At 31.4% G+C, this 12,220-nt stretch overlaps 2 protein-coding genes across 3 annotated transcripts; one reads left to right on the top strand and one right to left on the bottom strand.

The window, feature by feature from the left end:
• Positions 1-3,468: 3,468 nt before the first annotated feature.
• Positions 3,469-9,576, bottom strand: LOC122397843 (histone-lysine N-methyltransferase Suv4-20). The gene is made up of 9 exons (XM_043397282.1): positions 9,315-9,576; positions 8,113-8,346; positions 7,870-8,035; positions 7,598-7,768; positions 7,397-7,525; positions 7,116-7,305; positions 6,625-7,036; positions 4,731-6,542; positions 3,469-4,631 (listed from the first exon to the last, which is right to left on the bottom strand). The coding sequence occupies exons 2-9, from the start codon at positions 8,325-8,327 to the stop codon at positions 4,238-4,240; spliced, it is 3,489 nt and encodes a 1,162-aa protein (XP_043253217.1). The 5' UTR covers positions 8,328-8,346; positions 9,315-9,576; the 3' UTR covers positions 3,469-4,237.
• Positions 9,577-10,371: 795 nt separating this feature from the next.
• Positions 10,372-12,218, top strand: LOC122397675 (mitochondrial ornithine transporter 1). Of its 2 annotated transcripts, none has more exons than XM_043396987.1 (5): positions 10,372-10,687; positions 10,867-11,103; positions 11,181-11,341; positions 11,431-11,703; positions 11,835-12,218. In XM_043396987.1, exons 1-5 carry the CDS (start codon positions 10,603-10,605, stop codon positions 12,015-12,017), a joined length of 939 nt encoding a protein of 312 aa, XP_043252922.1. In that variant the 5' UTR covers positions 10,372-10,602; the 3' UTR covers positions 12,018-12,218. The 2 variants fall into 2 exon arrangements, with proteins under 2 accessions (XP_043252922.1, XP_043252921.1); XM_043396986.1 differs by having other exon boundaries at positions 11,181-11,347.
• The last annotated feature ends 2 nt before the right edge of the window (positions 12,219-12,220 follow it).

The raw sequence follows: 12,220 nt of genomic DNA, 5'->3' as shown, positions 1-12,220 counted from the left end.
TTTCGTTCTCTGACGAATATAAAATCAAGTTACTGGAGCAAGGATGAAACAAAAATAATAATGTAAATATTAAATTTAAGAAGATCGTATCAGAGATGAAACATCCTCGAATGTGATCGTACTATTAAATTGGAAGCAAATTTAGAATCATACAATTTGATATGTATAAATCGTTCGGAATTATCGTAATAATCAAATATGTAAATCAAAAATCATTATACTTGTTTCAGAAATTTTGTAATTTCGCGGCAAAAATTTCAAACTTCCTGTATAGCATGATAGTCTCGTTACAGAAAATAACAAAATAACTTATCGCTGGAATTATTTACGCACGTAATAAAGTTTTAATGCATTACCCTTTACATATCAAATGAGAAGCAATAAGTCCATAGATATGACTGGGTTATGCAATTCATTTATTATTATACCTTAAATCGTAGAAAATAATAATGATAATATACACTTTTGTTTTTTTTGATCAACAAAGATAGTACAATTATAATAATGATAATACAATTACAGCGTACGTTAAAACTGTACGATTTTTAAATTAGATTCAAAGACTTTATTAAAGTCTTAATACTTAATTCTCAATTAATAATTATTTTTCGTCATGTACGCATGTTTCACTTATAGTAGCTATTATAACATTGCACTTTGTATCCATGAACTTTTGTATTTATTGATTTAAGAACGACGAGCATTAAAGTTAATGAGGAAACTAACAATTTTTTATAATGGCAGTGAGAGGAAAGCTGCCTGGCAAATGAAAGTAAGAATACCATCAGGCTAAGCAAAAATAAAAATTCCACTCTGACGCGATGATTCTGTGTGTATGTGCACGCATTAACGTATGTTGTAAGATACGTACCATATATGATACATACGTAATATGTGCAATGCACGCGTAGTATGTTCATATACATGGAAAAACGTAAAAATTTGTTAACGTTGAAAACACATTTTGATCTATAATCGTTAAAAATCTTTAGCATTCTTCCCGCAAACATATTTGTAAGTGTGCTGAGCCTAGCATCATAGACCAGCACTTAAATTCGTTTCAATAAGTCGCAATCGCACATCAGTTCCACTTTCAACACAATAATCTTCTAATCTTTGCCCCACCCTCCCGCTCCAAAAATATAAATTTAATATACATTTAAATCATCGCTAAAATTTTGGCGAGAACATTTTGTTACAGTTAATAATGCATTGATGTTTCTTATTGATTTTTCTAGCAAAAATTACATATATAAATTACATTGAAATGATGTGCTACGATTTTGTTACACCCGCGACAATGATAAATTCGTATTCAGATCAATCCGAATTTCCTCTATTCATCCTAGAAAACGAAGAATCCATGTTTAATATCTCACAGACTGAAATTCAAAGAAAAATTTTGTTTTTCTTCTCGTTAGAATGTATGCGTATATTTGTAATAATTCGGTCAATGCGATTAGTATGTTCGACAACTCGCTAAAATCTTAGAGAAGAACAGTGGCTATGATGGCGCTATGTCAGAATAAGAATCGTTAATAGAATAATACAGTAGTTTTTTTTTTTATCACAAATCTTATAGAATGTTATAGCTTGTTTAACGGACATACTATCAAGAAAAAAGTTACACCCTATTTCGTACAATGATTAAGTTAAATTACAGAACGCTCTTAATGTTATTTAAATGCTCTATTGCGCAATGGAGGAATAATTATCGTTAATTAATTCGATAGTGATTTAATTTTGAAGTCGAGTTTATAAACATAGCTGGTTTCCCATAAAATGTTCCTTTAATTGATCTAATACTGATTTCATCGCCTGCTATATTGTTTTGATCAATTATTTTGAAAGCTGTGAGTTTATTTCTTGCCAAGCGTATATCTTATTTGATAGATATAGGACGAAAAAGAGAGAGAGAGATATACATATATTTAATACAAATGTACAGCAGTTTGTTTGCGACACGTGATGACGGCCCCAATCGTATTTTGCTAGATGAAAGTTTAACAATAGATATATAAAGGAAACATTATACTATATGAACGAATGAGACATAATAGACTTTTCACTGCCTACTTCACTGGAACGTTGTTTTACCCTTCAACTAGGGTCACCCTGTTTAAAGTATATTTCAGTTCTGTACATAACCAGTTGTTGCTTACTTTTGTTTGTTTTTATAAAACTATTGTATCTCGATTACTACCACGCTCAACAGATGGGATTTGCGAAAAACATTTTTAGCATTAAAATTCATGGTTAATCATATATTACACAGTAATAAAACAGTAATCTCACATTTGTACCTTAATATATTAATAAAACTGACTATGGCTTCTTGATTTATATAATTTCATTTTTAACGTTTTACACATTAATCAATGACAAGCCTCGGTTTACGTCCAAAGTTGAAATGTACTTCAAAAGGCGACAAATTAAAACGAGGATTGGAAATTTCATTGAATTTATGTCTCCTGAAAAATTTTACCATTATACATATATTATATTTATAAAATGTGTTGCTAGAAATATGAATAATTTGAATGACTATTGCAACTTAATAGTTGACCTGGTATATATTGTTCATTTTTATCATAGTTTCAGTATATAAATCCAATCAATTGCGTAAAATAAATAATGATTTTCTTGTTATGATGTTCTTAGAGTAAAAATTCACATTAAACGCGTAACATTTGTAAAATTGATAACTACACTGTCGGGAAAGTATGAAGGTTTAAAATTTACGGCACGGAAGATAATTTTTTTTAAAAAAATTGGCGACAGAAACAAAATAGGGTATACAAAAATTGTTCTACCGAACTTCTCAGATCTCAATACTTGTAAAATCGTACAATTCCTCTAACTGAGCTTTAAGCCTCAACGATCGATTCGTTCCATAATTGAAACAATATCTTTACACATAAAAAAAGAACTGTTAACATAAAATTCCATTTCTCGAATCCAACAAGAGAAATCATGTTAAAGGGATGATTACTTCCTTCCTCTTATTATTATTTTAACTAATCCCTTTTAATTTGATTCGCTAAATGAAGATTATTCCGTTACTATATTCGTAAACAGTGTATTCGATATACAATGACATTTATGTGCAACGCATGTATGTACTTGACGTTCATCTGGCATCAAGGCATTGTAATACATCGAAATACAGAATACAGTAATGAATTTCTCGTATAAGTAGGTACATACATATGCATGGACCATGGATGATATAAAACATGCATGCATGCATATGTATACACATATACATACAAGCATATATATAATATATGTATATATAAGCAGTATTTACAATGTTTTTCATGATATCGATCACGCATTCTGAGAACAGCAATTAATATGTGCTACCTAGTATTTAGCTAATTTAATTAATTAATTATTATCATTATTATTTAATTATTATAATAATAACTATTATTATACATAGTATAAGAGTATGGATTTTCCTCCTTTGTCCTCTGTATCTACGGAAATAGTGCTTAGAAATAGCTCAACTCAGTATTTTCCTTCCTAATTTTTAACAGTAGGAAGGGTAATCGTCATCATCGTCGTCTGAATTTGTTCATTATCCTATTATATGTAAATTTTGTGTATGATATAAATATTTTATTAGTAAAAAATTGTTTAGTGAAATTAATTTGTTACCGCTGAAAGTAAAATGAATTTGAAAGACCATAGTTTCTGAAGCCAGTCTCTTCTATAAAAAATTATCATATATACAAAAATATTAATGGAAAAGCAATTACCATAAACATAAAGTAATATACTAGTTTTATCATGAATGACCGACCAACTAAAACGATTATCTGTAATCTATTTCAGACAGAACTATATAATATTTTTCGTTAAGTATTTACTGTATAGTAAATAAATCAGACACTAACGCTTGTTCATTCCAAAATCCATCGAAACATTTTTTTTGCTTTTTTTTCTTTAAGAAAAACTTTAGGCCTGTAACCATTCGTTGTTAGAAGAATAAGAGGCAAGGGAAAATTTAAACAGCGAAGAGTAACGTAAAAACGAAAGATATTAATTTTTACCGTTAAGACTCTACACTGATTCTTATGACAGCATTTTATCACTTAAAAGTCTTTTTCTACTTTTGTGAGACCTCTAAAAAGTCAATAATGTTACAGGACAAGGAGGCCTGTCTTCGCACACACCTAAATTGTGTTTATAATTTATTCTGAATGAAACCACAAATTACTATTTATAGCTGTTAAGAATGTGGAAAATCAATGGTATGTGTTTCATTGCCAAAAATCAAGCGCAACCTTTTCATCGGAGGTGGAGGGGGATCGAGGTTTAAATCGCGTTTTTTGTGCCGTCTTTCGCGATCTCGGGTTTTATGCTTTTTTTTACGTCTACTTCTTTCTACTCCTTCCACGCGTAATACTTCATACTCAGGTTCGTAACTGTCTTCGCTCAGGCTTGTTCCTGATTCCACAATATCTTCTAAAACTGGCGAACGTTTCATGCGAAGTGTAAGTTTCAATCTGCCGGTCCTTTCTGGAGTATTGGGGCAAACTTGACAATTTGAGTTATTTGTTTGCCATTGGCATTCTGAGAGATTTGTTGACTTCTGTGTACTGTCGTTATTGTAAGTTGACAATCTGTAAGCAATTTGTTATAAATATTCGCTTACGTGTAGTGTACAAGATATGAAATAGAATTTTGCAGTACAAACAGACGTATGGCGTATAAACACCTACCTCTTCAGACTGTCGCTATCAACAGAATTCTCTCTTGATTGGCTACTAGCGTCTGAATCTGCAGATTGATTTTGGTTACAACTTGTAGCAGGCGGCCATGGCTCTTGCGGGATTAATACTGGAGGTTCAATTTTATTGCATTCGTCATTGTATTGCATTTCTTGTAAATGCGAAGCGAGCACAGACGTGTGACGAACTTCTTGCTTACCTCGTCGCATTATTGATGGTATTCTAATATCCTCCAGATTACTTTCTTTTTCACTAAATTCGTAAATATCACCTTGAATCCCTGAATCGTCATCAGCCACACCGATTTCGGTAGTTGCTATTTTCTGTCGATCCCTTTTTTGATTTCTTGTTAATCTGCTTTTAGTTTTACCAACTTTACGATTCTTCGAAATACATGCAACTGTATTTTCGCCTGTTTTGTGTTCTATAACAGTTCCCAATTCCTCTTTTAAACCAGATCTTATAGATTTTTTATCATTTAACAGTTTTTTCCGGCTTTTGTGAGATCTTAATATTGTGTTCGACACTTCATTCGCTTGCACAGATTGATTTAAAATAAAATTGCGACCTTCTTCAAAATTATTATGAGTGGTAGTGTCACTGAAATTATTAGGTGCCATTATACTAAAATTCTTATTACTTTCTTTACACGGGCGCATACGAGAATCAATATCTGTTGCCAAGGTTTCGATCATTTCAGATTTTTTAAAATTCATTTCAGAAGAATTCGCGACATTTACTATGTATACATTGTTTTTAAGTATCGAATCACTTTGATGAGTTACTACTGTACCATGGCATTCGAAGCCGTTCGCTTCGTTATTTTCTACGTTAAAATTTTCCTTAACAAAATTCATTTCGTTAAATTCATTTTTAATTGTAGGTTTTTCAGAATCTGAAACAAACGTAGCAAATTTGTCCGTATCATTTTCTACCAAATAGTTGACCAATGCGGCTGAACTTGTGAAGTTGCTTCTTTTGCATTCCTCGTTAGATTTTTGTGCATCAAGCGATGTAGAAATTGTCGTATCAGTCTCTGTAAATACTAAATTTTTAGGCGATTTTACATGTATTAGAGATGTCTGTTCTTCAGTTTCGCAAAAAGGTTTCTCGTGCGTGCCTTCAAAGTTATCTTCTTTCTCTTCGTTTGAATCTTGTTTTTCAAATTTTAGAAATTTTTTGATACAATTGCCCGATTCTATTGCCTGTGTAGAAACATTCTTTACATTTTCAGTATTCTCTATCGAGGGCAAACTATAATGAAATGTTCTTGACTGACAGTTATCTTGCGAAATTAATTTTTTGCTACTAGCCTCATATAAATGATCTAAACGAGTTTTCGATATAGAACTTATATGAACTGAATCACAGGTATTTGTACTATAATGATTTTGTATAGAATCGGAAACATTAATATTATCTGGTGAAATAGAATTCACTTCTACAGTAATATCAGTTACTTCCTTTTCGTTTGTCAATTTGTTATCCAATTCTCTGTTATCTTTGACAAATGTAGGTGAACATTCTCTTTTAAAATTAGAACAAGTTGATTGTTCCAGCGTGTCGTGATGCAAGATCTCAGCATGGCAAACATTGTGAACCTTTTTATCCAAGTTACTCTCAGAATGAGGCTTATGCAGTCTAGAATACATAACTTCTTCGGCCGCTTCTACTCTGTCAGAGTCTTCTTTACGATGACTTATATCTTCTATATCAATATTTTTTGCTATGGTACCATTTAAACAAGAAGATCTAGCTTTTTCAGAGACTCTACTCTTCTTGGTTTCTGTTCTTTTATGAAGCCTGTGTATAAAATACAAAATACAATGTTCTCTTCGTTTTATAATTGAAGTATAAAATACATGCTATAAAGATACGATCTTACCTGGAGGCCCTAAGAGTTTGATTATTTTTGACATTATTCTGATGACCATTGTTACTATCAAATTTACTTAGCTGTTTATTTCGTAAATTTCTTGTTACAGAATTAGTAATGGCAGAAGGATGAGGACGTGACGTCTGTAGCAGGTTTTCTCCATTGTTTATGATAGGTTGCTGCTGAGTGATATCAGAAAATCGACATCCCTGTGCAATTAATAATTCCGCGTCATACTTTGTTAAACCCTTTCTCCGTAACTCCTTCATACTAAGACTTTGCGGTGCTATTGCGGCATTACCGACAAGCACTGCATTTCTCTCTGTAAGCGCAGTATCAGCTTGTTGTTTATTGCGACTTAATGGCTGCTGCCTATGTTTCGTGCGATTAATACGATTGTCTGTTTCCCTTAGACGATATCCTATAATAATTTTTTATTTAAAAAAGTAAATTTACATATAAATCCCCATTGTTGTAAAATCATTTATTTAAAAAAATACCAGAGGAAAGTTCTTCTCCTGGCTTTTGATTTGCAAAAGCTCCAGTTCCTCTCCTTTCACAAGTTTCACATTCACAATAACAGTTACCATCCCCAAAAAAATCTTCACCATAAAAGCATGTAATCTCTTCTCCTACTTCAATGTCACGTAGAACCTTAACACAAGCTGTATCTCGCCCTGTTGCCACAAACTATATTTTGTACAAATTAAGTAGAATAAATTATTACCGAATGTATATAACGACTATAATCAAAGTAGGAACGCTAGACACATTTATTTACCTTGCAGTTAGCTCTACAATCGTGATTAATGTATGCTGCCGGACCTAACCACAGCTGTGCACAATTTTTTCTACAGCTAAACATTACAGAGAAATCATTTTTTCCAGGATGCAGTAATGCTGCTTCTTCCTGAAATGTTGTTTTACAAATATAGAACACTTTTTCATTCTTCCAGTTTTTTATATTTTGCAATAAACAAACCTTTTCACTTAGTTCGGCAATACACCCAACAAGACAAGATATTTTGTCATGTTTCAACCATTTTCGAGTTGCACAAATTTTGGCACCCTTTTGGCCTTCTAGAGTATATCTGTAGCAGGGTTCAATTGCAAATCCCGAGTCCTTGTCAAAAACTCTTAAATATCGATAAATCTATGAAAAAAAAATAAGAAAAAAAAATAAAACCATTTACACAAGTACCAATTAACAAAATGTTACGTCTTAAATTAACTTCTCTTCGGTATATAACTCACATGTGTCTCCAAATTTGTCTGCTGTTGTTTTGATTTTGTGTGCGGAAGTCGTGCGCCCCAATCCCCACCCATTAATTTTTTATACGTTTTTTCATAATTTTGTGTTTGAATAAATTCACAAATAATTTTACGAAGTTCATCTTTATTTGCTTTTAATGGCCTGTACCTTCATTGTTACATAAAGTTTTCATATTATAATATCGCTTTATATTATAAATTAAAATGTTATTTGAAAATATTTACCTGATATTCATTTTATGAGTAGTGAACCCTAGATAAGGATCTAGCACGAGTGAAGTAGCCAGGTCATCATTGTCGGAAAGTTCTTTAGGTGTCATCCCGCCGCAACTACCAACATTGTTAGGTTGCATTTTTGCACCCACTGACCCGCCTAATCTTCGCTCCTGCTTCCGTACTATAGCTGCTGAGCCTTGAATGGATAAGCAATCCACCACCATTCTGTAATCCGTACTGTTACTGAACAAGAAGGATTAAAAATTAATAAAAAATTTACTAAAATAATTAAACAAATAAAAATGCAAAACACATATTTTATTTTTCACTTAAGTACAAGAATATAGATCACAAAGAAAATAACGATACATTCGGATATTTTTTTTATATATACATTTATTTATACCTTCACTCTCTTCCATTTATTTTATCGTTTTAAAAAACAATACAACTAGCGTTTTCTAATAACAGTTAAACTGTGAGATCACTTTGTGCAGTTTCATTTAATAAATATTAAAAATAACATGTTTCTTATTGACAAATAAAATGTCAATCACCGAGGAAAGGGTCAATGGAATTTACTAATATTACTTAAACAAACATTGTTCATAGTAATATGTACAATATATAAATACAAGTTTTCTTATATTTCACGAATTTTGATTTACATTTATTACAGTAGGTTTGAATGTGGACTTTAAATATAAAGCAAGTGTAAATATCACAAATCATGAAAAGTCCAGTTTAACAGTGTACACTAAAAAAATAAAACATACAATTCTTTACAAGAACACATCAACGTTGAATATAATGTAAATTAAGACAAAAAAATGATAAATGCATCGAATACAGTATAAAACATAGAAAACTAATTGAAAAAGTGCGTTTCTTTGCGAAGAATACGATATTAAAAATTTTAAGCTACCGACGTATTAATCGTACCGTTGGAGAATTTCGTATATTAGGACAACTTTAAACGATCCGGGAACGTAATAAATAACGCGTCGAAAAAATGGTTCATCGATGTTACAAGCTATTTTGATAATATATTAAGAATATCTGGAGATCATGCTCTGAACTCTAATGGCGCAGACGAGCCAGAGCGCTCCTAGAGGCACGCTGCGCTCCAATTTACTAAGCGAATTTATCTTCTCCATGATAAATACAAGAATGATCAAACTGTTCGATTACCTCCCGAACAGTATACTTACCTTTAAAAAGCTCTCCTGACAATACAAATCACGCATTTTGCTAACAACCTCTGACTTTTTTGGAATAAGACGAAGACGCGTTCGGATCTATCATGGCAGATCTACTATAAGCACACACACTTTCCCTATTTTCGTACTGTAAAGAAAACGATCATTGCACAAAATTAGTCGCGATCTTCCTAGAACACGGGTAAAACTCAATGCTTGCTTTGTCAAAATAAACTAAAAAATAATAATCATTTAATTGAGAACGTAACCGAGAAAATCCATGTTTTGGAACTACAGAATGTCGCGTACGTCATACATATATGTCTCGAACACCTCGATCTAGTTACTTTCTTGATTTACTAAAATTACTGAATTTCTGTAAGGTTTTCTCGATTTAAAGTTTATTCAAAACGTTTGTTAAGTATCTATTGAGAAATTATAATGCTTTCCGTACCGACTTTAGCTGCTTATTCGACGCAATGTACATCATGACGGAAGCATCCCTTTTTGACTTTTTTATAATAATCGATCTGAAGTAATAGAGATATTAATTTAGGAACGTAAGATTTTAAAGATGTAGTACTGTGTTTCCATAGCAACCATATAATATTCCAGCATTATCTCGTAAAATAATAATAACGTCAAATCAATCTCGTTTTTCTCATGCATACGTTGTCTCGTTTTCCCTTTAAACTGTAATTTATTAAAATTGTTCGCATTCTTGAATTAAGATTTTAGGTTAATTTCCTTGAAAATTGAAAATCTATTTGTGAAATATAATACATTGTAAAATCCAACCGCAAGTAAGATGACAAAAAGAACGAATAATATAAAAATTCTGATTACTGTAGCCATAATTTGTCATAATAATTAATCGATTAATGTATTGATTTTTAGTAAGATATTAAATATATTGTTAAAGAAATCAATTTTGCACACTAGTACATTTAATATGTATATACGAGAGATATGATTTTTACATTTATAATACTTGACCGTTACCGATCGATGAAATAAATTGTCACTGTTAAATTCGCTCAAATACGTATATACGCGTGCGCGTGTATACACGTATGTGGAAATGTGTGTTCACAATCTTACAGAAATAAAACCTTATAAGACAATGGGATTAGTATGAATAGAGTATTAGTGATTTATTTACAAATGTACTTCTCTTCTTTTTTCTTATCAAACAAGGACCAGTTGATAACAAACACTTGAAGTGGATCAACGTGTTAACCTATTAACCTATTATTTCGTTTAAGAATCAAGGATCATTTATTAATTTAAAGATTTAACAATGCCGTTTGAATATACAGAAAAAGAAAGTCAGCGTTTAAAAAATCTAAGAGCCGGTTTAATTGATTTTATTGCTGGATCATTTGGTAATGACGTCCACTGATATCGATCGTATCGTTGATTTTATTCATTTATATAAATTATTACTATATTGTTATAAATATAGAACAAAATTATAATTAATACGCATATGTTAAAAAATTATTCATTCTTATAAAATTATGTAAATTTTACACACTTTATTTTATATACTACTTATTTTAAGGTGGGGTAGCGCTTGTATTTGTTGGACAACCATTAGATACTGTTAAGGTAAAAATGCAAACATTCCCTTCGTTGTATAGGGGAATGGTAAATTGTTTTCTACAAACATTTAAAACGGATGGAGTAATGCGTGGTTTATATGCAGGAACAGTGCCTGCAATTGTTGCTAACGTCGCTGAGAATTCAGTACTCTTTGCAGCGTATGGAGGGTGTCAAAAAGCTATTTCTAATTTATTAGGTAACATATCCGTCTTAAGACGTTACGATACAAAATTTCAATTTCTGTTTTGAAAGAAGATACTATTACATACATAGGTGTAAAAAAAGTAGAGGATCTAACTTCCATTCAGAATGCCTGGGCTGGATTTTTTGCTGCCTTTTTTTCTTCGCTAACATTGTGCCCAACAGAGCTAATAAAATGTAAACTACAAGCTATGAGAGAAATCCAAAGTGAAATGGCAATGTCAATGGCTACAGTTAGGGTAATTAAACTACAAATAAAAAGAATTTAAAAAAACTTAATACAAAAACAGTACGCATAGAAATTCAATAATTTATTTCTTAGAAACAAATTGGGCCATGGCAATTGACGAACCAAATCATTAAAGAACAAGGGATAAAAGGTCTATTTACTGGTTTATCGTCGACTATAGCGCGCGAAATGCCTGGATATTTCTTTTTTTTTGGAGGTTATGAAATCACGAGGGAACTTTTGGCAAAGCCAAATCAAAGTAGAGATGATATCGGATGGCAGAAAACAATGGTAGCTGGTGCTGTGGGTGGTACTGTTTTATGGTTTGTAATATTTCCAGCAGATGTAATTAAAAGTAGAATACAGGTTAGTTTTTCTATTCATTATAACGCTTTTACTTTAATTAATAACACAGATATATATCTGTTGGTACATTTATAACGAATAAAGCTTGTAAATAATAAGAATTGCCGATTTGAATGATTTCACATTTAAAGGTAAAAAATTTAAAAACGCCAGCATTGGCGGTCATGAAAGATATTGTCAGGAACGAAGGCGTCGGTTCTTTGTACAATGGTTTAAAACCAACACTAATTAGGACAATACCAGCGACGGCAACATTATTCGTAACTTACGAATACACTAAGAAATTTATGAATAACTATTTTGAAAAATATTGACGAAAGAAACTATATTTATTAATTTGTATTATATGAAATGAAAAAAGTGTGTTTACTTGAAAAGTTACATACATACAATCATTTCCATCACATCAACGTACATTTTTCACGTCGTTGTAAATAATATAAGAAATTATAATAAACTTATTCAGTATTCAAGAATAATTATGGGAATATTTAGTAATTTAGCGATCATTTCATTT

This window comes from Colletes gigas, unplaced genomic scaffold (assembly GCF_013123115.1).
Source record: "Colletes gigas isolate AHSC1104 unplaced genomic scaffold, ASM1312311v1 Colletes_gigas_Sc00010, whole genome shotgun sequence".
Lineage (NCBI taxonomy): Eukaryota > Metazoa > Arthropoda > Insecta > Hymenoptera > Colletidae > Colletes > Colletes gigas.
The sequence above is the reverse complement of the archived record's forward strand: the minus strand, read 5'-3'. Positions and strand labels throughout refer to the sequence as shown.